Source organism: Gouania willdenowi, chromosome 13, assembly GCF_900634775.1.
Source record: "Gouania willdenowi chromosome 13, fGouWil2.1, whole genome shotgun sequence".
NCBI lineage: Eukaryota > Metazoa > Chordata > Actinopteri > Blenniiformes > Gobiesocidae > Gouania > Gouania willdenowi.
Genome location: NC_041056.1, coordinates 27178420 through 27202812, shown reverse-complemented (window position 1 = coordinate 27202812; position 24393 = coordinate 27178420). Strand labels below are relative to the sequence as shown.

Genomic DNA, 24393 nt, shown 5'->3' with positions numbered 1-24393 from the left:
GACAGTTGGCCACGCCCACAAGGGACATGAAAGCCGTCAGTAGATGTTTTCACAGTTATTCTTTTTGAGGAAACTTGAAAGAACACAGCAAAACTATATCACCTCTAAAGAAGACTTGAAGTTAACAGTGGAAACATGTAAGGATATAGACAAATTACTGAAAAAACTTTTCTGATTAAACAAAACCTTAACATATTTAATTTTTAATTGATTTTAAATATATCAAATGACAACAGAGTAAAAAATATGTTATTTAGATTCAAAACCAATTGTTTCATTAGTTTAAAACCAGAAACAGGAAAACTAGAAAACCAGAAACTTAAAAAAAATGGTGTATTTCTGATTGGTTTTAAAAATCTAAATAATAATGATAACATATTATATTGTTTTGTTCGTTTGTATGGATCTAAAGATATGCACTTATGTATTCTCATCCCCATTGCAGTGTGAAAACAAGGCAGATCTTCAGAAAAGTCTGACCCTGGGTCAGTTGGGTGTAATCACCCAAGGCTGAAGTCTGCAGTCTGCAACAGTAGACCCTCAGGGCCACGGAAGAAAGGTTTGAGCAGTGTTTTTACTGGCTGGTATAATTTTTTAAGGATGGAGTTTCTCCATACATGCTCTATAACAGTGTTTCTCAAGTGTACCCCTTAACCATCTTTAGCTGTAAAATAACAAATATCTATCATCTAGTTTATTTCCTTCTATTGGTTGCATTGTTAGGCTTCCTAATCAATGAAAATATAGGTTTTAATATTTTTGGTGAAGGCGTCTAAGCCTTTTTTTGTGTCAGTATATTTCTACATTTATATTGGGTTTTTTTTAATGGTAAAATGTGGGAAAGGTTGATATCAAACATATTTTAATATCTGTTAACTACATATGTGTAGAACTGCAACATGGTGCCCCAGTTTTTCATTAAATTATAATTGTCAATTTTTATAAAATTTTCATGGCATTCACAATTACAAAGTCAATTATCTAAAATCAATCTAAATACAATTGCAACAACAAATTTTTAAAATTACAATTATAATTTAACCCCACTCCTTTTAATTATAGCTAAATAAAAATGGCGCTAGTTTGAAATCTTAAAATATTGCTTGTAAAAAGTTGAATGTAATTGCATTATAATAATGTGTGCTTTGTGTGTCCAGCTATGAACAGTAGATCTGGCATTGAAATGCCCAGGAAGGTCCTGTTCTCTCCTGACCAGCTTAACCTAAACTGGGCCAGGGTCCATGACATTGGTGCAGGTCTGATGAACGCGGGGAACACCTGTTATCTTAACTCAGTTCTCCAATGCATCACCTACACACCACCATTGGCAAACTACATGCTGACCAAGGAGCACTCCAAGACATGTAATTATGAACTTTTACACCATTGTTGATCAGTTTTGGTAAATCTATGCGCTATTTTCCAGGGTAATTCCTCTAATGCTAATGAGAATTTGCTCATCTTTTGTTTTTGTAGGTCACGAACCAGGATTTTGTATGATGTGCATCATGGAAAACCACATCCTACAAGTATTTGCCAACTCAGGCAGGGTCATCAGGCCTACTGGTGTGCTCAAAAAGCTCAAAAGTAAGTGACTCCAGCAAAGCTATAATATTGAAGCTTTGCAGGTAGTTTTTACTAAGACGACATCAAAATCAACTTTTCTTATGTTTAGCTTTACTAAGATGTTTTTTTTTTTTTCCAATTGCAGCGATTGCAAAACACTTCCAGTATGGAAACCAGGAGGATGCGCACGAGTTTCTGCGATACACAGTGGAAGCTATGCAACAGTCCTGCTTACCTGCAATCAAGTAAGTTTCATTCACCTGTCCAGCATAGAGCAGGGACAATAAAAAATTTAGGTTTTAAATTTTTTTTTTAATTGGTAAAATGTGGGAAAGCTTGATATGAAACATATTTTAATAATTGTTAACTGCATTTGTGTGAAACTGTAGTTAGTAGGGATGTAACGATTAATCGTAAGGCAGTTAAAAATCGATTCATAGGTATCAAGGTTCACGTCGATGCTGTGAAAATTGAATCACAGTACTTTTTTAACCAGAAGTCATGGCGGCAGGCGAAATCTGCTAACTCTTTCTGGCTGCCTTCTACTCCTAAATATGTTAATAAATGATTCATTACCCCTTTAGCACCAAAAGAATATCTGTAATATTACGTGAATATCTGTAAAAGTCACGTTTTTCTATTAGCTCTGTCTGCTAGCATAGCATCTCTTCTTCACTGCACTTAGCTGCATCCCAACCGACCACTGTGTTACCATCGCCCTCTGCTGGTTCAAACAAGTATCTGATGCAATTACAGTGCAGACTGTTTTTTTTTTTTTTTTAAGGTCCAATTGTTAAGGCACAAAATACATTTTCAGTTGCACTTTTAAAAAGAAAAATACCTATTATGCAGTTTTTTATTGTTTACTATGGAACCAGAATTTAAATGAATAGGCTTCTAGATTTATTTTTAGTTAAATTGCATTGTTTGAATAGTTCATCAAGGGAGTCTTTTGACAATGAAAAATAAAAGGAAAATAGTACAGTATTTTCTAGTTTTTTTTTCCCCCCAAAAAATAAAGGAATATTTTTCAGTCATTTAAGTACAGTCCCATTTTGTAAAATGAATCGTGAGAGAATCGTATCGTGAACCCAGTATCGTGAATCGAATCGTATCGGGAGTTGAGTGAATCGTTACATCCCTACTAGTTAGAACAATTACAATTACAAATACAAAGTCAATTATCTGATCTTAATTGCAATTTAATTACAATTACGAAAGCAACAGATTTTTTTAAAATTACAATTACGCCATATTTGTAAATATCAATTACGCGACTACAATTAGAATTGACCCTAACCCTGGTATCAAGTCACATGTTGTTCATTCTTGTTTGACACCATGTTTTGTGCTTCTTATAGACTGGACAGGCAAACGCAGACAACCACGTTAATCCACCAAGTATTTGGAGGCTGTTTGCGCTCCAGAGGTATAATATTTGTTACTTTTTTATACTCCAACATATTGTTTGTGTTCTCATGGTTTGACTCAACTACATACTGTACATGGCATTGATTTATTTATTTTTCCTTTTACAGTGAAATGTTTAAACTGCAAAGCCGTTTCGGATACGTTTGATCCTTTTCTGGATGTCACTCTGGATATTCAGGTAATTTGTTCGATTTAATCTGATTAACGTTTAAATATTTGTTCATCAGAACATGATTAGTTAAACTGTTGTTTTCTCTTCCCGTGCAGAAAGCTTCCACTGTGTCCGAGGCTTTGGAGCAGTTTGTAAAGGCAGAGCAGCTCGGCGGTGAAAACGCGTACAAGTGCTCAAAGTCAGTGAATAATTCTTTGCCAAATGTCTGCTCTTTTTCTTTCTTATAATCATAGTAGTTTTCCAGCAAACTAATGAAACAATTATTTCCTTCCATTAGATGTGAACACATGGTCACGGCCACTAAGCGATTCACAATTCATAAGAGAGCCAACGTGCTGACTGTCTCTCTTAAGAGATTTGATGATTTCACTGGAGGGAAGATCTCAAAGGTATCCTCACTATGTGCAAACAGAAGATTATCTCATGTATTCTGCTGGTTTCCGACTGCTTTTAATTCCTGTTTTGTTTGTTAATCAGCACGTGAAATACTCTGAGTACTTGGATCTACGTCCATTCATGTCCAAGACTCAAGGAAAGCCCCGGATCTACAGCCTGTACGCGGTACTGGTTCACTCTGGGCACAAAGATCATTATGGTCACTACTTCTGCTACGTCAAGGTACTGGCACTGCTTTTTACCTGCTAACCCAGTGTTTCTCAAATGGGGGTACGCAATGGCAATACAGGGGGTATTTGAGAAAGAGGGAGTGAGGAAAATTAACAAATAAAAGCATTATTTTTAGTTAAAAATGATAACCATACTAAATAGGCAGTGGTTATCGGTTGCTGTATCAACATTCTATCCGTACGCAGCGCCCCCATTGGGCCAGTTTAGGTCACGTGACTTAGACTAAACTTAACCCTAAAAGTTGTTGCAATATTGGGTTATAACCTAACCCTAAGATGTAGTTGTACTTTGGTAACCGTACTACTAGCACCGGGGGTTGTCCGTACAAATAGACACTTTCTACTAAATATTACCAGCAACTCAAAAAATGACAACAAAAACACACAAATTAAGAGAAAAATATAGTGAATAATACAAAAACAGACAAACAACGACAAAGTGGCACCAAAAACACATGCACTAAGAGAGAGAAAAATACTATTAACAGTAACACACAAAACGACAAAGACACATTAAATAAAATAAATACAAAAAAAAACACAAGATCACTACAAAATACACACAAAAAAACAGAGAAACATACAATACGGCATAAGAAGTGAAACCAAAAACACAAATACTGAGAGAATGATTTAATTAGTGATTCTCAACTGGTGGGTCGCAGACCTATACTGAGTGGGTGGCAGACAGCTGGTCAAAAATAAATACTAAATTTCTCTCATGCTGCACTTGTCTTTTATTTTTAAATAAACTTTCCATTTGACAGAAATGCATGTTGACCAGGAAAATATGGAGATTTATGTTTTAAAAATGATTATATATGTATATGTGTTGTCAACGGCTATCTTTGAATAACAAAATATGGTTGGTTGAATTCTTAAAAAAAAAGAAAAAAAAAGGTGGGTCGCAATTTAATAACCGTTGCAAAATGTGGGTCCCAGGGTGAGACCAGTTGAGAACCCCTGATTTAAATAATACCAACAACACACAAAAACAACAAAAACACACAAAGTAAGAGATAAATATACTGAATAATAACAATAACAAACAACAAAATGGGAAATAACCAGCATTCATAAAAACCATAGAGATAAATCTAAATACTGTTTCATTCCACTTGTTTACAAAATTATATTCTTTAAAATGTGTTATCACTCATTTATTCCATCATTACGCTCTGTGCTGAAAAGTGTGTCAGGGTTGGGGTATTTGTGTCAGTATATCCTTCGGTTTATTTATTTATTTATTTTAAATGGTAAAATGTGGTAAAGCTTGATATGAAACATATTTTAATAATTGTACATTATGCGTAGAAATGTACATAGAAGTGTTACATGTTTCCCCAGTTTTGCGTTAAACTACAATTGACAAATATTCTGGAATTTTCATGGCAATCACAATTACAAAGTTAATTATCAAAACTCAATTACAAGATTTTATTACACCATGATTGTAAATTAATAATCAATTACACAATTACAATTATAATTGATCTGAACCCTGTCTTGTGTAAATGTCATTGAGAGCTATAGCTGATTGTGTGTGTGTTTTACAGGCGAGTGACAACCAGTGGTATAGGATGAACGACAATTTGGTGTCAAAAAGTGACATCAGTGCTGTCCTGAAACACCAAGCCTATGTTCTGTTCTACAGCAAGTAAGTGATGATTGATTATTAATCATTTAAAAAGGAAATCATTTCAATACTATTTTCTCCCACTTAATTTAGTAGTTTTGATGGGGAAAAAAATCCTGTAAAACGATGAATTAGGGACTATTCTTTCCAGGAAAATAAAAGTGGTTTTAATCAAGGCTGCCATGTTAATTGTAATTAGTAAAAATGCTGGTCACTGTAATCGTAATTCAACATGGGTAATTGAAAATGTAATTGAAACTGAAAAATTCAATTGACCACCTTGTGTGTTTTTTTTGTATTTCAGGCAAGAGGCTCCTTTGACCTCCTCATCCCAGTCCAGTTTGTCTCAGAAGATTCCTCCTGCTCCTGCTAATGTTAGCCACCACCTCTCCATTCCTTTAACTTCACCTAAATCTCTGGATCACGTTCCCACAACACGTCTCATTCTGGAGGTCAAAGCACAGCCCTTAAAAACAGCTTGTAAATATTTATACTATTATGTACTTCAGCATTTTACTTAATCATTGCTTTTTTCATGTAAACAGAATAAACCTAAATAAATCTCCCAAATGTATGTTGTATTGACTATTATTTCCTTTTAAATATGTCACATTTTGGTTCACACAATATTCTATTGTAGCCAAACGTGAAATGTCCTGGTACACAGTGAGCATGTGTAGTTAATGGGCCCAATAGACTAAATTATTTGCATCACAACTCTGTGACGTGGTAGCTTTCTGTGAATGGGAATCCAACAATATTTATTGAGTAATTTTTGGTTGAATATATTAGGATTTGTGTCATAAAAGTTTCATTTTTTTAGACCTGAAAGTCACACAAAAAATGTAGTAAAATAAGAGATTTGTTTGAATGCTAAAACGCATTAATGAAGTCAAAATGCAGTGAAGTCAAAATGAAAAAAGTTGTCATTCATTCGCCGCTGTTTCATTTCTTTAAAAATGTAAATAGAAAGAAAAAGAAAGCTTAATAGGAATAATGTATCCCGTTTTTTTCGACCCAGGATAACCTGAAAACAATAGCCTTTTAGAAAGTTTTAATGATCAAAGGGAAACAGCTATCCAAACCAACCTGTTGCGGAATAGAATGCACTAGCTATGCCTGAGTTTAAATACTGTGTCAGATATGTGGAAACAAAAGATATTCAACCAACCTGTCAACATGAAGCAGTTTAAATGTTCAAAAGGCCCAATTTGATAAATACTAACCAAAGAAAAGCAAAGTGATTGAGTGATCAATGTTTGGACAGCCTTACAAGCCAGAAGTCATACAATTCTAAAATTCAGCAAGTTTCTGAGCAAATTTAAAATCTTAGCCCTTGATCACTGTTACATCTCCTCTGAACTAAATGTAGACCCTGGTTCCTGAGGTTGAAAAGCAGATAGTTCCAGAAAAACACCCAAATTAAAAATCACACGATTGACTGATCCGATATTTGCAAAAAAAAAAATAATAATAATTTTTAAAGGAGCAGATATATAGTGGGAAGAATCAAAATGTAATTTTGTAACCACTCCAAAAACATTGAAAGGTGGCAGTGATGGGACGAGAGCTAAGGATTAGTTTGGGTAGCTTGTTTTTCCATTGATAAAAGTTCTGTATTTGCTTTGGTTATTTTTTTCTGGTAAAAACTTTAATATGATCATTTGAAATATGTTTTTGTGACAAAAAAACAATGAAATCTGCAATATGGCATATTCTACTGTATGTATTCACAGCTCTGAGGGTTTGGAGACGAAAAGATTTGAAGTTGAACTTAGTGTCATGAATCCGTTCCAATCCAGTTAAAACCTTTATAAACAAAAATGCTAGCGGCCCCGCCTCCACCTGTTTCATTCTGTTCCGTTTTCATTCAGTCTTAAACCAAACAGAATGAACCAAATAGTTTCTAGTTTACTCCGTTCATTCCACTACGGAACAAACATCCTGTATTGAAAACAAAAAAAACACACACACACAAAAGGAAAATATGAAACAAAATAAAATAAAAAGGGGTATTTTTTTTTAATAAATTTGACTTTATTATAAAATTAAATAGTATTCTTGCATGAACATTTTCAATTTTGTCTAGGAATCTTTGACCATGGGCATTTAGCATATTTGCATTTGTGTGTGTAATATTTTGTCATTATGAATGCATTATTAATCAAAAATGTACGTTTTTTTTTTTTTCTTCATTTTTAAGGTAGATGCCAAATTTTACATTTTGAAAAGACCAGAAATCAATGTTTATATCTATCTGTAAAGCAAAGAATCTCTTTCTGTGTGTGTGTGTGTGTGTGTAATTCAGAATTGAATTTGTAATAGGAATTGAGTGTTTACAAGGTCAGTTTAAAGAGGATTTAACTTTTATTCTAAAGTAAAGATGAATTAAAGTTCCCATGTTAACATCCATAAAAAAGACACTTAACATCCCACTTTTCTATAGTAAGACATACTTCCTACGGGCACTGCACTTGTTATTAGAAAACAACAAATCATATTTAGAGTTCCATATAGATTTAACAATTTCAGTCATAAAATAAATGTATTGTTGTTTCTACATTTGTTTTGCATATGTAACAATTGTCCACATCCAGTTCAAATCTTTTATTAATAAAATCATTTGATAGGTAAATGTCATTTAGAATTTTGAAGTGGATGATCTTTATATTTTGGGGAATAACAAATTTTAAATATGTTGTTCTGATGGCTGAAATTTCAGATTTATTGTAGTTTTTAAGGTTATGTGGAAGTGCGTCTGGGGTCAACAGAAAATAACATTGCATCCGGGTATTCTGAAGCCCTTTCTGAGACAATGCTGCTACACTTTTCTGCCGCTAGATGGCGGCAACAACACACGGATAAACATTCATTTATTTACACGCCGTTACTTAAACCTATCATGTTCAGGTTAAACAAACAAACACAAAACCAGAAAATGACTGACCATAGTCATTCATAGCCGTGTTTCGATTTACTGTGTCAGAGTGAGACCGTTGTAAGAAGCTAACACACTAGCTAGCTGTAGCATGCTATTGATTGACCACTGGAACTGTTCAACGCATGCGCGAAAAGTTGCCGACAGTTGGCCACGCCCACAAGGGACATGAAAGCCGTCAGTAGTATTCTTTTTGAGGAAACTTGAAAGAACACAGCAAAACTATATCACCTCTAAAGAAGACTTGAAGTTAACAGTAGAAACATGTAAGGATATAGACAAATTACTGAAAAAACTTTTCTGATTAAACAAAACCTTAACATATTTTGAAAACCAAAACTTAAAAAAAAAATGGTGTATTTCTGATTGGTTTTAAAAATCTAAATAATAATGATAACATATTATATTGTTTTTTTCGTTTGTATGGATCTAAAGATATGCACTTATGTATTCTCATCCCCATTGCAGTGTGAAAACAAGGCAGATCTTCAGAAAAGTCTGACCCTGGGTCAGTTGGGTGTAATCACCCAAGGCTGAAGTCTGCAGTCTGCAACAGTAGACCCTCAGGGCCACGGAAGAAAGGTTTGAGCAGTGTTTTTACTGGCTGGTATAATTTTTTAAGGATGGAGTTTCTCCATACATGCTCTTTAACAGTGTTTCTCAAGTGTACCCCTTAACCATCTTTAGCTGTAAAATAACAAATATCTATCATCTAGTTTATTTCCTTCTATTGGTTGCATTGTTAGGCTTCCTAATCAATGAAAATATAGGTTTTAATATTTTTGGTGAAGGCGTCTAAGCCTTTTTTTGTGTCAGTATATTTCTACATTTATATTGGGTTTTTTTTAATGGTAAAATGTGGGAAAGCTTGATATCAAACATATTTTAATATCTGTTAACTACATATGTGTAGAACTGCAACATGGTGCCCCAGTTTTTCATTAAATTATAATTGTCAATTTTTATAAAATTTTCATGGCATTCACAATTACAAAGTCAATTATCTAAAATCAATCTAAATACAATTGCAACAACAAATTTTTAAAAATACAATTATAATTTAACCCCAATCCTTTTAATTATAGCTAAATAAAAATGGCGCTAGTTTGAAATCTTAAAATATTGCTTGTAAAAAGTTGAATGTAATTGCATTATAATAATGTGTGCTTTGTGTGTCCAGCTATGAACAGTAGATCTGGCATTGAAATGCCCAGGAAGGTCCTGTTCTCTCCTGACCAGCTTAACCTAAACTGGGCCAGGGTCCATGACATTGGTGCAGGTCTGATGAACGCGGGGAACACCTGTTATCTTAACTCAGTTCTCCAATGCATCACCTACACACCACCGTTGGCAAACTACATGCTGACCAAGGAGCACTCCAAGACATGTAATTATGAACTTTTACACCATTGTTGATCAGTTTTGGTAAATCTATGCGCTATTTTCCAGGGTAATTCCTCTAATGCTAATGAGAATTTGCTCATCTTTTGTTTTTGTAGGTCACGAACCAGGATTTTGTATGATGTGCATCATGGAAAACCACATCCTACAAGTATTTGCCAACTCAGGCAGGGTCATCAGGCCTACTGGTGTGCTCAAGGAGCTCAAAAGTAAGTGACTCCAGCAAAGCTATAATATTGAAGCTTTGCAGGTAGTTTTTACTAAGACGACATCAAAATCAACTTTTCTTATGTTTAGCTTTACTAAGATGTTTTTTTTTTTTCCAATTGCAGCGATTGCAAAACACTTCCAGTATGGAAACCAGGAGGATGCGCACGAGTTTCTGCGATACACAGTGGAAGCTATGCAACAGTCCTGCTTACCTGCAATCAAGTAAGTTTCATTCACCTGTCCAGCATAGAGCAGGGACAATAAAAAATATAGGTTTTAAATTTTTTTTTTTAATTGGTAAAATGTGGGAAAGCTTGATATGAAACATATTTTAATAATTGTTAACTGCATTTGTGTGAAACTGTAGTTAGTAGGGATGTAACGATTAATCGTAAGGCAGTTAAAAATCGATTCATAGGTATCAAGGTTCACGTCGATGCTGTGAAAATTGAATCGCAGTACTTTTTTAACCAGCAGAGGGCGCTATCCAGAAGTCATGGCGGCGGGCGAAATCTGCTAACACTTTCTTTCTGGCTGCCTTCTACTCTTAAATATGTTAATAAATGATTCATTACCCCTTTAGCACCAAAAGAATATCTGTAATATTACGTGAATATCTGTAAAAGTCACGTTTTTCTATTAGCTCTGTCTGCTAGCATAGCATCTCTTCTTCACTGCACTTAGCTGCATCCCAACCGACCACTGTGTTACCATCGCCCTCTGCTGGTTCAAACAAATATCTGACGCAAATACAGTGCAGACTGTTTTTTTTTTTTTTTTAAGGTCCAATTGTTAAGGCACAAAATACATTTTCAGTTGCACTTTTAAAAAGAAAAAGAACTATTATGCAGTTTTTTATTGTTTACTATGGAACCAGAATTTAAATGAATAGGCTTCTAGATTTATTTTTAGTTAAATTGCATTGTTTGAATAGTTCATCAAGGGAGTCTTTTGACAATGAAAAATAAAAGGAAAATAGTACAGTATTTTCTAGTTTTTTTTTCCCCCCAAAAAATAAAGGAATATTTTTCAGTCATTTAAGTACAGTCCCATTTTGTAAAATGAATCGTGAGAGAATCGTATCGTGAACCCAGTATCGTGAATCGAATCGTATCGGGAGTTGAGTGAATCGTTACATCCCTACTAGTTAGAACAATTACAATTACAAATACAAAGTCAATTATCTGATCTTAATTGCAATTTAATTACAATTACGAAAGCAACAGATTTTTTTAAAATTACAATTACGCCATATTTGTAAATATCAATTACGCGACTACAATTAGAATTGACCCTAACCCTGGTATCAAGTCACATGTTGTTCATTCTTGTTTGACACCATGTTTTGTGCTTCTTATAGACTGGACAGGCAAACGCAGACAACCACGTTAATCCACCAAGTATTTGGAGGCTGTTTGCGCTCCAGAGGTATAATATTTGTTACTTTTTTATACTCCAACATATTGTTTGTGTTCTCATGGTTTGACTCAACTACATACTGTACATGGCATTGATTTATTTATTTTTCCTTTTACAGTGAAATGTTTAAACTGCAAAGCCGTTTCGGATACGTTTGATCCTTTTCTGGATGTCACTCTGGATATTCAGGTAATTTGTTCGATTTAATCTGATTAACCTTTAAATATTTGTTCATCAGAACATGATTAGTTAAACTGTTGTTTTCTCTTCCCATGCAGAAAGCTTCCACTGTGTCCGAGGCTTTGGAGCAGTTTGTAAAGGCAGAGCAGCTCGGCGGTGAAAACGCGTACAAGTGCTCAAAGTCAGTGAATAATTCTTTGCCAAATGTCTGCTCTTTTTCTTTCTTACAATCATAGCAGTTTTCCAGCAAACTAATGAAACAATTATTTCCTTCCATTAGATGTGAACACATGGTCACGGCCACTAAGCGATTCACAATTCATAAGAGAGCCAACGTGCTGACTGTCTCTCTTAAGAGATTTGATGATTTCACTGGAGGGAAGATCTCAAAGGTATCCTCACTATGTGCAAACAGAAGATTATCTCATGTATTCTGCTGGTTTCCGACTGCTTTTAATTCCTGTTTTGTTTGTTAATCAGCACGTGAAATACTCTGAGTACTTGGATCTACGTCCATTCATGTCCAAGACTCAAGGAAAGCCCCGGATCTACAGCCTGTACGCGGTACTGGTTCACTCTGGGCACAAAGATCATTATGGTCACTACTTCTGCTACGTCAAGGTACTGGCACTGCTTTTTACCTGCTAACCCAGTGTTTCTCAAATGGGGGTACGCAATGGCAATACAGGGGGTATTTGAGAAAGAGGGAGTGAGGAAAATTAACAAATAAAAGCATTATTTTTAGTTAAAAATGATAACCATACTAAATAGGCAGTGGTTATCGGTTGCTGTATCAACATTCTATCCGTACGCAGCGCCCCCATTGGGCCAGTTTAGGTCATGTGACTTAGACTAAACTTAACCCTAAAAGTTGTTGCAATATTGGGTTATAACCTAACCCTAAGATGTAGTTGTACTTTGGTAACCGTACTACTAGCACCGGGGGTTGTCCGTACAAATAGACACTTTCTACTAAATATTACCAGCAACTCAAAAAATGACAACAAAAACACACAAATTAAGAGAAAAATATAGTGAATAATACAAAAACAGACAAACAACGACAAAGTGGCACCAAAAACACATGCACTAAGAGAGAGAAAAATACTATTAACAGTAACACACAAAACGACAAAGACACATTAAATAAAATAAATACAAAAAAAACACAAGATCACTACAAAATACACACAAAAAAACAGAGAAACATACAATACGGCATAAGAAGTGACACCAAAAACACAAATACTGAGAGAATGATTTAATCAGTGATTCTCAACTGGTGGGTCGCAGACCTATACTGAGTGGGTGGCAGACAGCTGGTCAAAAATAAATACTAAATTTCTCTCATGCTGCACTTGTCTTTTATTTTTAAATAAACTTTCCATTTGACAGAAATGCATGTTGACCAGGAAAATATGGAGATTTATGTTTTAAAAATGATTATATATGTATATGTGTTGTCAACGGCTATCTTTGAATAACAAAATATGGTTGGTTGAATTCTTAAAAAAAAAGAAAAAAAAAGGTGGGTCGCAATTTAATAACCGTTGCAAAATGTGGGTCCCAGGGTGAGACCAGTTGAGAACCCCTGATTTAAATAATACCAACAACACACAAAAACAACAAAAACACACAAAGTAAGAGATAAATATACTGAATAATAACAATAACAAACAACAAAATGGGAAATAACCAGCATTCATAAAAACCATAGAGATAAATCTAAATACTGTTTCATTCCACTTGTTTACAAAATTATATTCTTTAAAATGTGTGTTATCACTCATTTATTCCATCATTACGCTCTGTGCTGAAAAGTGTGTCAGGGTTGGGGTATTTGTGTCAGTATATCCTTCGGTTTATTTATTTATTTATTTTAAATGGTAAAATGTGGTAAAGCTTGATATGAAACATATTTTAATAATTGTACATTATGCGTAGAAATGTACATAGAAGTGTTACATGTTTCCCCAGTTTTGCGTTAAACTACAATTGACAAATATTCTGGAATTTTCATGGCAATCACAATTACAAAGTTAATTATCAAAACTCAATTACAAGATTTTATTACACCATGATTGTAAATTAATAATCAATTACACAATTACAATTATAATTGATCTGAACCCTGTCTTGTGTAAATGTCATTGAGAGCTATAGCTGATTGTGTGTGTGTTTTACAGGCGAGTGACAACCAGTGGTATAGGATGAACGACACTTTGGTGTCAAAAAGTGACATCAGTGCTGTCCTGAAACACCAAGCCTATGTTCTGTTCTACAGCAAGTAAGTGATGATTGATTATTAATCATTTAAAAAGGAAATCATTTCAATACTATTTTCTCCCACTTAATTTAGTAGTTTTGATGGGAAAAAAATCCTGTAAAACGATGAATTAGGGACTATTCTTTCCAGGAAAATAAAAGTGGTTTTAATCAAGGCTGCCATGTTAATTGTAATTAGTAAAAATGCTGGTCACTGTAATCGTAATTCAACATGGGTAATTGAAAATGTAATTGAAACTGAAAAATTCAATTGACCACCTTGTGTGTTTTTTTTGTATTTCAGGCAAGAGGCTCCTTTGACCTCCTCATCCCAGTCCAGTTTGTCTCAGAAGATTCCTCCTGCTCCTGCTAATGTTAGCCACCACCTCTCCATTCCTTTAACTTCACCTAAATCTCTGGATCACGTTCCCACAACACGTCTCATTCTGGAGGTCAAAGCACAGCCCTTAAAAACAGCTTGTAAATATTTATACTATTATGTACTTCAGCATTTTACTTAATCATTGCTTTTTTCATGTAAACAGAATAAACCTAAATAAATCTCCCAAATGTATGTTGTATTGACTATTATTTCCTTTTAAATATGTCACATTTTGGTTCACACAATATTCTATTGTAGCCAAACGTGAAATGTCCTGGTACACAGTGAGCATGTGTAGTTAATGGGCCCAATAGACTAAATTATTTGCATCACAACTCTGTGACGTGGTAGCTTTCTGTGAATGGGAATCCAACAATATTTATTGAGTAATTCTTGGTTGAATATATTAGGATTTGTGTCACAAAAGTTTCATTTTTTTAGACCTGAAAGTTACACAAAAAATGTAGTAAAATAAGAGATTTGTTTGAATGCTAAAACGCATTAATGAAGTCAAAATGCAGTGAAGTCAAAATGAAAAAAAGTTGTCATTCATTCACCGCTGTTTCATTTCTTTAAAAATGTAAATAGAAAGAAATAGAAAGCTTAATAGGAATAATGTATCCTGTTTTTTTCGACCCAGGATAACCTGAAAACAATAGCCTTTTAGAAAGTTTTAATGATCAAAGGGAAACAGCTATCCAAACCAACCTGTTGCGGAATAGAATGCACAAGCTATGCCTGAGTTTAAATACTGTGTCAGATATGTGGAAACAAAAGATATTCAACCAACCTGTCAACATGAAGCAGTTTAAATGTTCAAAAGGCCCAATTTGATAAATACTAACCAAAGAAAAGCAAAGTGATTGAGTGATCAATGTTTGGACAGCCTTACAAGCCAGAAGTCATACAATTCTAAAATTCAGCAAGTTTCTGAGCAAATTTAAAATCTTAGCCCTTGATCACTGTTACATCTCCTCTGAACTAAATGTAGACCCTGGTTCCTGAGGTTGAAAAGCAGATAGTTCCAGAAAAACACCCAAATTAAAAATCACACGATTGACTGATCCGATATTTGCAAAAAAAAAAATAATAATAATTTTTAAAGGAGCAGATATATAGTGGGAAGAATCAAAATGTAATTTTGTAACCACTCCAAAAACATTGAAAGGTGGCAGTGATGGGACGAGAGCTCAGGATTAGTTTGGGTAGCTTGTTTTTCCATTGATAAAAGTTCTGTATTTGCTTTGGTTATTTTTTTCTGGTAAAAACTTTAATATGATCATTTGAAATATGTTTTTGTGACAAAAAAACAATGAAATCTGCAATATGGCATATTCTACTGTATGTATTCACAGCTCTGAGGGTTTGGAGACGAAAAGATTTGAAGTTGAACTTAGTGTCATGAATCCGTTCCAATCCAGTTAAAACCTTTATAAACAAAAATGCTAGCGGCCCCGCCTCCACCTGTTTCATTCTGTTCCGTTTTCATTCAGTCTTAAACCAAACAGAATGAACCAAATAGTTTCTAGTTTACTCCGTTCATTCCACTACGGAACAAACATCCTGTTTTGAAAAAAAAAAACACACATACACACACACAAAGAAAATATAAAACAAAATAAAATAAAAAGGGGGATTGTATTTTTATTTTTATAAATTTGACTTTATTATAAAATTAAATAATATTCTTGCATGAACATTTTCAATTTTGTCTAGGAATCTTTGACCATGGGCATTTAGCATATTTGCATTTGTGTACAATATTTTGTTATTATGAATACATTATTAATCAAAAAATGTGTTTTTTTTTTCATTTTTAAGGTAGATGCCAAATTTTACATTTTGAAAAGACCAGAAATCAATGTTTATATCTATCTATAAAGCAAAGAATCTCTGTCTGTGTGTGTGTGTGTGTGTGTAATTCAGAATTGAATTTGTAATAGGAATTGAGTGTTTACAAGGTCAGTTTAAAGAGGATTTAACTTTTATTCTAAAGTAAAGATGAATTAAAGTTCCCATGTTAACATCCATAAAAAAGACACTTAACATCCCACTTTTCTATAGTAAGACATACTTCCTACGGGCACTGCACTTGTTATTAGAAAACAACAAATCATATTTAGAGTTCCATATAGATTTAACAATTTCAGTCATAAAATAAATGTTTTGTTGTTTCTACATTTGTTTTGCATATGTAACAATTGTCCACATCCAGTTCAAATCTTTTATTAATAAAATCATTTGATAGGTAAATGTCATTTAGAATTTTGAAGTGGATGATCTTTATATTTTGGGGGAATATATTTTTTTAAATGTTGTTCTGATGGCTGAAATTTCAGATTTATTGTAGTTTTTAAGGTTATGTGGAAGTGCGTCTGGGGTCAACAGAAAATAACATTGCATCCGGGTATTCTGAAGCCCTTTCTGAGACAATGCTGCTACACTTTTCTGCCGCTAGATGGCGGCAACAACACACGGATAAACATTCATTTATTTACACGCCGTTACTTAAACCTATCGTGTTCAGGTTAAACAAACAAACACAAAACCAGAAAATGACTGACCATAGTCATTCATAGCCGTGTTTCGATTTACTGTGTCAGAGTGAGACCGTTGTAAGAAGATAACACACTAGCTAGCTGTAGCATGCCATTGATTGACCACTGGAACTGTTCAACGCATGCGCGAAAAGTTGCCGACAGTTGGCCACGCCCACAAGGGACATGAAAGCCGTCAGTAGATGTTTTCACAGTTATTCTTTTTGAGGAAACTTGAAAGAACACAGCAAAACTATATCACCTCTAAAGAAGACTTGAAGTTAACAGTGGAAACATGTAAGGATATAGACAAATTACTGAAAAAACTTTTCTGATTAAACAAAACCTTAACATATTTAATTTTTAATTGATTTTAAATATATCAAATGACAACAGAGTAAAAAATATGTTATTTAGATTCAAAACCAATTGTTTCATTAGTTTAAAACCAGAAACAGGAAAACTAGAAAACCAGAAACTTAAAAAAAAAATGGTGTATTTCTGATTGGTTTTAAAAATCTAAATAATAATGATAACATATTATATTGTTTTGTTCGTTTGTATGGATCTAAAGATATGCACTTATGTATTCTCATCCCCATTGCAGTGTGAAAACAAGGCAGATCTTCAGAAAAGTCTGACCCTGGGTCAGTTGGGTGTAATCACCCAAGGCTGAAGTCTGCAGTCTGCAACAGTAGACCCTCAGGGCCACGGAAGAAAGGTTTGAGCAGTGTTTTTACTGGCTGGTATAATTTTTTAAGGATGGAGTTTCTCCATACATGCTCTATAACAGTGTTTCTCAAGTGTACCCCTTAACCATCTTTAGCTGTAAAATAACAAATATCTATCATCTAGTTTATTTCCTTCTATTGGTTGCATTGTTAGGCTTCCTAATCAATGAAAATATAGGTTTTAATATTTTTGGTGAAGGCGTCTAAGCCTTTTTTTGTGTCAGTATATTTCTACATTTATATTGGGGTTTTTTTTAATGGTAAAATGTGGGAAAGGTTGATATCAAACATATTTTAATATCTGTTAACTACATATGTGTAGAACTGCAACATGGTGCCCCAGTTTTTCATTAAATTATAATTGTCAATTTTTATAAAATTTTCATGGCATTCACAATTACAAAGTCAATTATCTAAAATCAATCTAAATACAATTGCAACAACAAATTTTTAAAATTACAATTATAATTTAACCCCACTCCTTTTAATTATAGCTAAATAAAAATGGCGCTAGTTTGAAATCTTAAAATATTGCTTGTAAAAAGTTGAATGTAATTGCATTATAATAATGTGTGCTTTGTGTGTCCAGCTATGAACAGTAGATCTGGCATTGAAATGCCCAGGAAGGTCCTGTTCTCTCCTGACCAGCTTAACCTAAACTGGGCCAGGGTCCATGACATTGGTGCAGGTCTGATGAACGCAGGGAACACCTGTTATCTTAACTCAGTTCTCCAATGCATCACCTACACACCACCGTTGGCAAACTACATGCTGACCAAGGAGCACTCCAAGACATGTAATTATGAACTTTTACACCATTGTTGATCAGTTTTGGTAAATCTATGCGCTATTTTCCAGGGTAATTCCTCTAATGCTAATGAGAATTTGCTGATCTTTTATTTTTGTAGGTCACGAACCAGGATTTTGTATGATGTGCATCATGGAAAACCACATCCTACAAGTATTTGCCAACTCAGGCAGGGTCATCAGGCCTACTGGTGTGCTCAAGGAGCTCAAAAGTAAGTGACTCCAGCAAAGCTATAATATTGAAGCTTTGCAGGTAGTTTTTACTAAGACGACATCAAAATCAACTTTTCTTATGTTTAGCTTTACTAAGATGTTTTTTTTTTTTTTTCCAATTGCAGCGATTGCAAAACACTTCCAGTATGGAAACCAGGAGGATGCGCACGAGTTTCTGCGATACACAGTGGAAGCTATGCAACAGTCCTGCTTACCTGCAATCAAGTAAGTTTCATTCACCTGTCCAGCATAGAGCAGGGACAATAAAAAATTTAGGTTTTAAATTTTTTTTTTTAATTGGTAAAATGTGGGAAAGCTTGATATGAAACATATTTTAATAATTGTTAACTGCATTTGTGTGAAACTGTAGTTAGTAGGGATGTAACGATTAATCGTAAGGCAGTTAAAAATCGATTCATAGGTATCAAGGTTCACGTCGATGCTGTGAAAATTGAATCGCAGTACTTTTTTAACCAGCAGAGGGCGCTATCCAGAAGTCATGGCGGCGGGCGAAGTCTGCTAATACTTTCTTTCTGGCCGCCTTCTACTCTTAAATATGTTAATAAATGATTCATTACCCCTTTAGCACCAAAAGAATATCTGTAATATTACGTGAATATCTGTAAAAGTCACGTTTTTTCTATTAGCTCTGTCTGCTAGCATAGCATCTCTTCTTCACTACACTTAGCTGCATCCCAACCGACCACTGTGTTACCATCGCCCTCTGCTGGTTCAAACAAATATCTGACGCAAATACAGTGCAGACTGTTTTTTTTAATTTTTTTTTAAGGTCCAATTATTAAGGCACAAAATACATTTTCAGTTGCACTTTTAAAAAGAAAAATACCTATTATGCAGTTTTTTATTGTTTACTATGGAACCAGAATTTAAATGAATAGGCTTCTAGATTTATTTTTAGTTAAATTGCATTGTTTGAATAGTTCATCAAGGGAGTCTTTTGACAATGAAAAATAAAAGGAAAATAGTACAGTATTTTCTAGTTTTTTTTTCCCCCCAAAAAATAAAGGAATATTTTTCAGTCATTTAAGTACAGTCCCATTTTGTAAAATGAATCGTGAGAGAATCGTATCGTGAACCCAGTATCGTGAATCGAATCGTATCGGGAGTTGAGTGAATCGTTACATCCCTACTAGTTAGAACAATTACAATTACAAATACAAAGTCAATTATCTGATCTCAATTGCAATTTAATTACAATTACGAAAGCAACAGATTTTTTTAAAATTACAATTACGCCATATTTGTAAATATCAATTACACGACTACAATTAGAATTGACCCTAACCCTGGTATCAAGTCACATGTTGTTCATTCTTGTTTGACACCATGTTTTGTGCTTCTTATAGACTGGACAGGCAAACGCAGACAACCACGTTAATCCACCAAGTATTTGGAGGCTGTTTGCGCTCCAGAGGTATAATATTTGTTACTTTTTTATACTCCAACATATTGTTTGTGTTCTCATGGTTTGACTCAACTACATACTGTACATGGCCTTGATTTATTTATTTTTCCTTTTACAGTGAAATGTTTAAACTGCAAAGCCGTTTCGGATACGTTTGATCCTTTTCTGGATGTCACTCTGGATATTCAGGTAATTTGTTCGATTTAATCTGATTAACGTTTAAATATTTGTTCATCAGAACATGATTAGTTAAACTGTTGTTTTCTCTTCCCATGCAGAAAGCTTCCACTGTGTCCGAGGCTTTGGAGCAGTTTGTAAAGGCAGAGCAGCTCGGCGGTGAAAACGCGTACAAGTGCTCAAAGTCAGTGAATAATTCTTTGCCAAATGTCTGCTCTTTTTCTTTCTTATAATCATAGTAGTTTTCCAGCAAACTAATGAAACAATTATTTCCTTCCATTAGATGTGAACACATGGTCACGGCCACTAAGCGATTCACAATTCATAAGAGAGCCAACGTGCTGACTGTCTCTCTTAAGAGATTTGATGATTTCACTGGAGGGAAGATCTCAAAGGTATCCTCACTATGTGCAAACAGAAGATTATCTCATGTATTCTGCTGGTTTCCGACTGCTTTTAATTCCTGTTTTGTTTGTTAATCAGCACGTGAAATACTCTGAGTACTTGGATCTACGTCCATTCATGTCCAAGACTCAAGGAAAGCCTCGGATCTACAGCCTGTACGCGGTACTGGTTCACTCTGGGCACAGTGATCATTATGGTCACTACTTCTGCTACGTCAAGGTACTGGCACTGCTTTTACCTGCTAACCCAGTGTTTTTCTCAAATGGGGGTACGCAATGGCAATACAGGGGGTATTTGAGAAAGAGGGAGTGAGGAAAATTAACAAATAAAAGCATTATTTTAGTTAAAAATTGATAACCATACTAAATAGGCAGTGGTTATCGGTTGCTGTATCAACATTCTATCCGGACGCAGCGCCCCCATTGGGCCAGTTAGGTCACGTGACTTAGACTAAACTTAACCCTAAAAGTTGTTGCAATATTGGGTTATAACCTAACCCTAAGATGTAGTTGTACTTTGGTAACCGTACTACTAGCACCGGGGGTTGTCCGTACAAATAGACACTTTCTACTAAATATTACCAGCACTCAAAAAATGACAACAAAAACACACAAATAAGAGAAAAATATAGTGAATAATACAAAAACAGACAAACAACGACAAAGTGGCACCAAAACACATGCACTAAGAGAGAGAAAAATACTATTAACAGTAACACACAAAACGACAAAGAACACATTAAATAAATAAATACAAAAAAAACACAAGATCACTACAAAATACACACAAAAAAACAGAGAAACATACAATACGGCATAAGAAAGTGACACCCAAAAACACAAATACTGAGAGAATGATTTAATCAGTGATTCTCAACTGGTGGGTCGCAGCCTATACTGAGTGGGTGGCAGACAGCTGGTCAAAAATAAATACTAAATTTCTTTCATGCTGTACTTGTCTTTTATTTTGAAATAAACTTCCATTTGACAGAAATGCATGTTGACCAGGAAAATATGGAGATTTATGTTTAAAAATGATTATATATGTATATGTTTTGTCAACGCTATTTTTGAATAACAAAATATGGTTGGTTGAATTCTTAAAAAAATAAGAAAAGAAAAAAAAAGTGGGTTGCAATTTATTAACCGTTGCAAAATGTGGGTCCCAGGGTGAGACCAGTTGAGAACCGCTGATTAAATAATACCAACAACACACAAAAACAACAAAAACACACAAAGTAAGAGAATAATATACTGAATAATAACAATAACAAACAACAAAATGGGAAATAACCAGCATTCATAAAAACCATAGAGATAAATCTAAATACTGTTTCATTCCACTTGTTTACAAAATTATATTCTTTAAAATGTGTGTTATCACTCATTTATTCCATCATTACGCTCTGTGCTGAAAAGTGTGTCAGGGTTGGGGTATTTGTGTCAGTATATCCTTCGGTTTATTTATTTTTAAATGGTAAAATGTGGTAAAGCTTGATATGAAACATATTTTAATATTGTACATTATGCGTAGAAATGTACATAGAAGTGTTACATGTTTCCCCAGTTTTGCATTAAAACTACAATTGACAAATATTCTGGAATTTTTCATGGCAATCACAATTACAAAGTTAATTATCAAAACTCAATTACAAGATTTTATACACCATGATTGTAAATTAATAATCAATTACACAATTACAATTATAATTGATCTGAACCTGTCTTGTGTAAATGTCATTGAGAGCTATAGCTGATTTGTGTGTGTTTTACAGGCGAGTGACAACCAGTGGTATAGGATGAACGACAAATTTGGTGTCAAAAAGTGACATCAGTGCTGTCCTGAAACACCAAGCCTATGTTCTGTTCTACAGCAAGTAAGTGATGATTGATTATTAATCATTTAAAAAGGAAATCATTTCAACACTATTTCTCCCACTTAATTTAATAGTTTTGATGGGAAAAAAATCCTGTAAAACGATGAATTAGGGACTATTCTTTCCAGGAAAATAAAAGTGGTTTTAATCAAGGCTGCCATGTTAATTGTAATTAGTAAAAATGCTGGTCACTGTAATCGTAATTCAACATGGGTAATTGAAAATGTAATTGAAACTGAAAAATTTAATTGACCACCTTGTGTGTTTTTTTTGTATTTCAGGCAAGAGGCTCCTTTGACCTCCTCATCCCAGGTCCAGTTTGTCTCAGAAGATTCCTCCTGCTCCTGCTATGTTAGCCGCCACCTCTCCATTCCTTTAACTTCACCTAAATCTCTGGATCACGTTCCCCACAACATGTCTCATTCTGGAGGTTTGCCTGGAGGTCAAAGCACAGCCCTTATCCACCCAGCCACATGGCTCTCAGGGCTCCAAAAAACGCAAGAAGAAGAATAAGAAGAAGAAGAAGAAGAAGAAGAAGAAGAAGAGACGAGGAAAGAAAACAAACAGTGACAGCTTGTAAATATTTATACTATTATGTACTTCAGCATTTTACTTAATCCATTGCTTTTTTCATGTAAACAGAATAAACCTAAATAAATCTCCCAAATGTATGTTGTATTGACTCTTATTTCCTTTTAAATATGTCACATTTTGGTTCACACACATATTCTATTGTAGCCAAACGTGAAATGTCCTGGTACACAGTGAGCATGTGTAGTTAATGGGCCCAATAGACTAAATTATTTGCATCACAACTCTGTGACGTGGTAGCTTTCTGTGAATGGGAATCCAACAATATTTATTGAGTAATTTTGGTTGAATATATTAGGATTTGTGTCATAAAAGTTTCATTTTTTTAGACCTGAAAGTCACACAAAAAATGTAGTAAAATAAGAGATTTGTTTGAATGCTAAAACGCATTAATGAAGTCAAAATGCAGTGAAGTCAAAATGAAAAAAGTTGTCATTCATTCGCCGCTGTTTCATTTCTTTAAAAATGTAAATAGAAAGAAAAGAAAGCTTAATAGGAATAATGTATCCCGTTTTTTCGACCCAGGATAACCTGAAAACAATAGCCTTTTAGAAAGTTTTAATGATCAAAGGGAAACAGCTATCCAACCAACCTGTTGCGGAATAGAATGCACTAGCTATGCCTGAGTTTAAATACTGTGTCAGATATGTGGAAACAAAAGATATTCAACCAACCTGTCAACATGAAGCAGTTTAAATGTTCAAAAGGCCCAATTTGATAAATACTAACCAAAGAAAAGCAAAGTGATTGAGTGATCAATGTTTGGACAGCCTTACAAGCCAGAAGTCATACAATTCTAAAATTCAGCAAGTTTCTGAGCAAATTTAAAATCTTAGCCCTTGATCACTGTTACATCTCCTCTGAACTAAATGTAGACCCTGGTCCTGAGGTTGAAAAGCAGATAGTTCCAGAAAAACATCCAAATTAAAAATCACACGATTGACTGATCGATATTTGCAAAAAAAAAAAATAATAATAATTTTTAAAGGAGCAGATATATAGTGGGAAGAATCAAAATGTAATTTTGTAACCACTCCAAAAACATTGAAAGGTGGCAGTGATGGGACGAGAGCTAAGGATTAGTTTGGGTAGCTTGTTTTTCCATTGATCAAAAGTTCTGTATTTGCTTGGTTATTTTTTTCTGGTAAAAACTTTAATATGATCATTTGAAATATGTTTTTGTGACAAAAAAACAATGAAATCTGCACTATGGCATATTTCTACTGTATGTCATCCAGTCTGAGGGTTTGGAGACGAAAAGATTTGAAGTTGAACTAGTGTCATGAATCCGTTCCAATCCAGTTAAAACCTTTGTAAACAAAAATGCTAGCGGCCCCGCCTCCACCTGTTTCATTCTGTTCCGTTTTCATTCAGTCTTAAACCAAACAGAATGAACCAAATAGT

The 24393-nt window shown here is 34.3% G+C and overlaps 3 protein-coding genes across 3 annotated transcripts; all 3 read left to right on the top strand.

The window, feature by feature from the left end:
- Nucleotides 1-72: 72 nt before the first annotated feature.
- On the top strand, nt 73-8906 carry LOC114474680 (ubiquitin carboxyl-terminal hydrolase 36-like). Its single transcript, XM_028465119.1, has 13 exons — nt 73-137; nt 446-559; nt 1158-1364; nt 1477-1587; nt 1712-1811; nt 2928-2995; nt 3105-3175; nt 3265-3347; nt 3447-3558; nt 3647-3787; nt 5352-5452; nt 5736-5883; nt 8838-8906. The coding sequence occupies exons 3-13, from the start codon at nt 1160-1162 to the stop codon at nt 8904-8906; spliced, it is 1209 nt and encodes a 402-aa protein (XP_028320920.1). The 5' UTR covers nt 73-137; nt 446-559; nt 1158-1159.
- On the top strand, nt 8572-23519 carry LOC114474678 (ubiquitin carboxyl-terminal hydrolase 36-like). The gene is made up of 14 exons (XM_028465114.1): nt 8572-8635; nt 8838-8951; nt 9550-9756; nt 9869-9979; nt 10103-10202; nt 11341-11408; nt 11518-11588; nt 11678-11760; nt 11860-11971; nt 12060-12200; nt 13766-13866; nt 14149-14296; nt 22829-22895; nt 23515-23519. Exons 3-14 carry the CDS (start codon nt 9552-9554, stop codon nt 23517-23519), a joined length of 1212 nt encoding a protein of 403 aa, XP_028320915.1. The 5' UTR covers nt 8572-8635; nt 8838-8951; nt 9550-9551.
- LOC114474526 (ubiquitin carboxyl-terminal hydrolase 36-like) lies at nt 16996-20205 on the top strand. The gene is made up of 7 exons (XM_028464912.1): nt 16996-17060; nt 17371-17484; nt 18084-18290; nt 18403-18513; nt 18640-18739; nt 19882-19949; nt 20059-20205. The coding sequence occupies exons 3-7, from the start codon at nt 18086-18088 to the stop codon at nt 20145-20147; spliced, it is 573 nt and encodes a 190-aa protein (XP_028320713.1). The 5' UTR covers nt 16996-17060; nt 17371-17484; nt 18084-18085; the 3' UTR covers nt 20148-20205.
- Nucleotides 23520-24393: the final 874 nt, after the last annotated feature.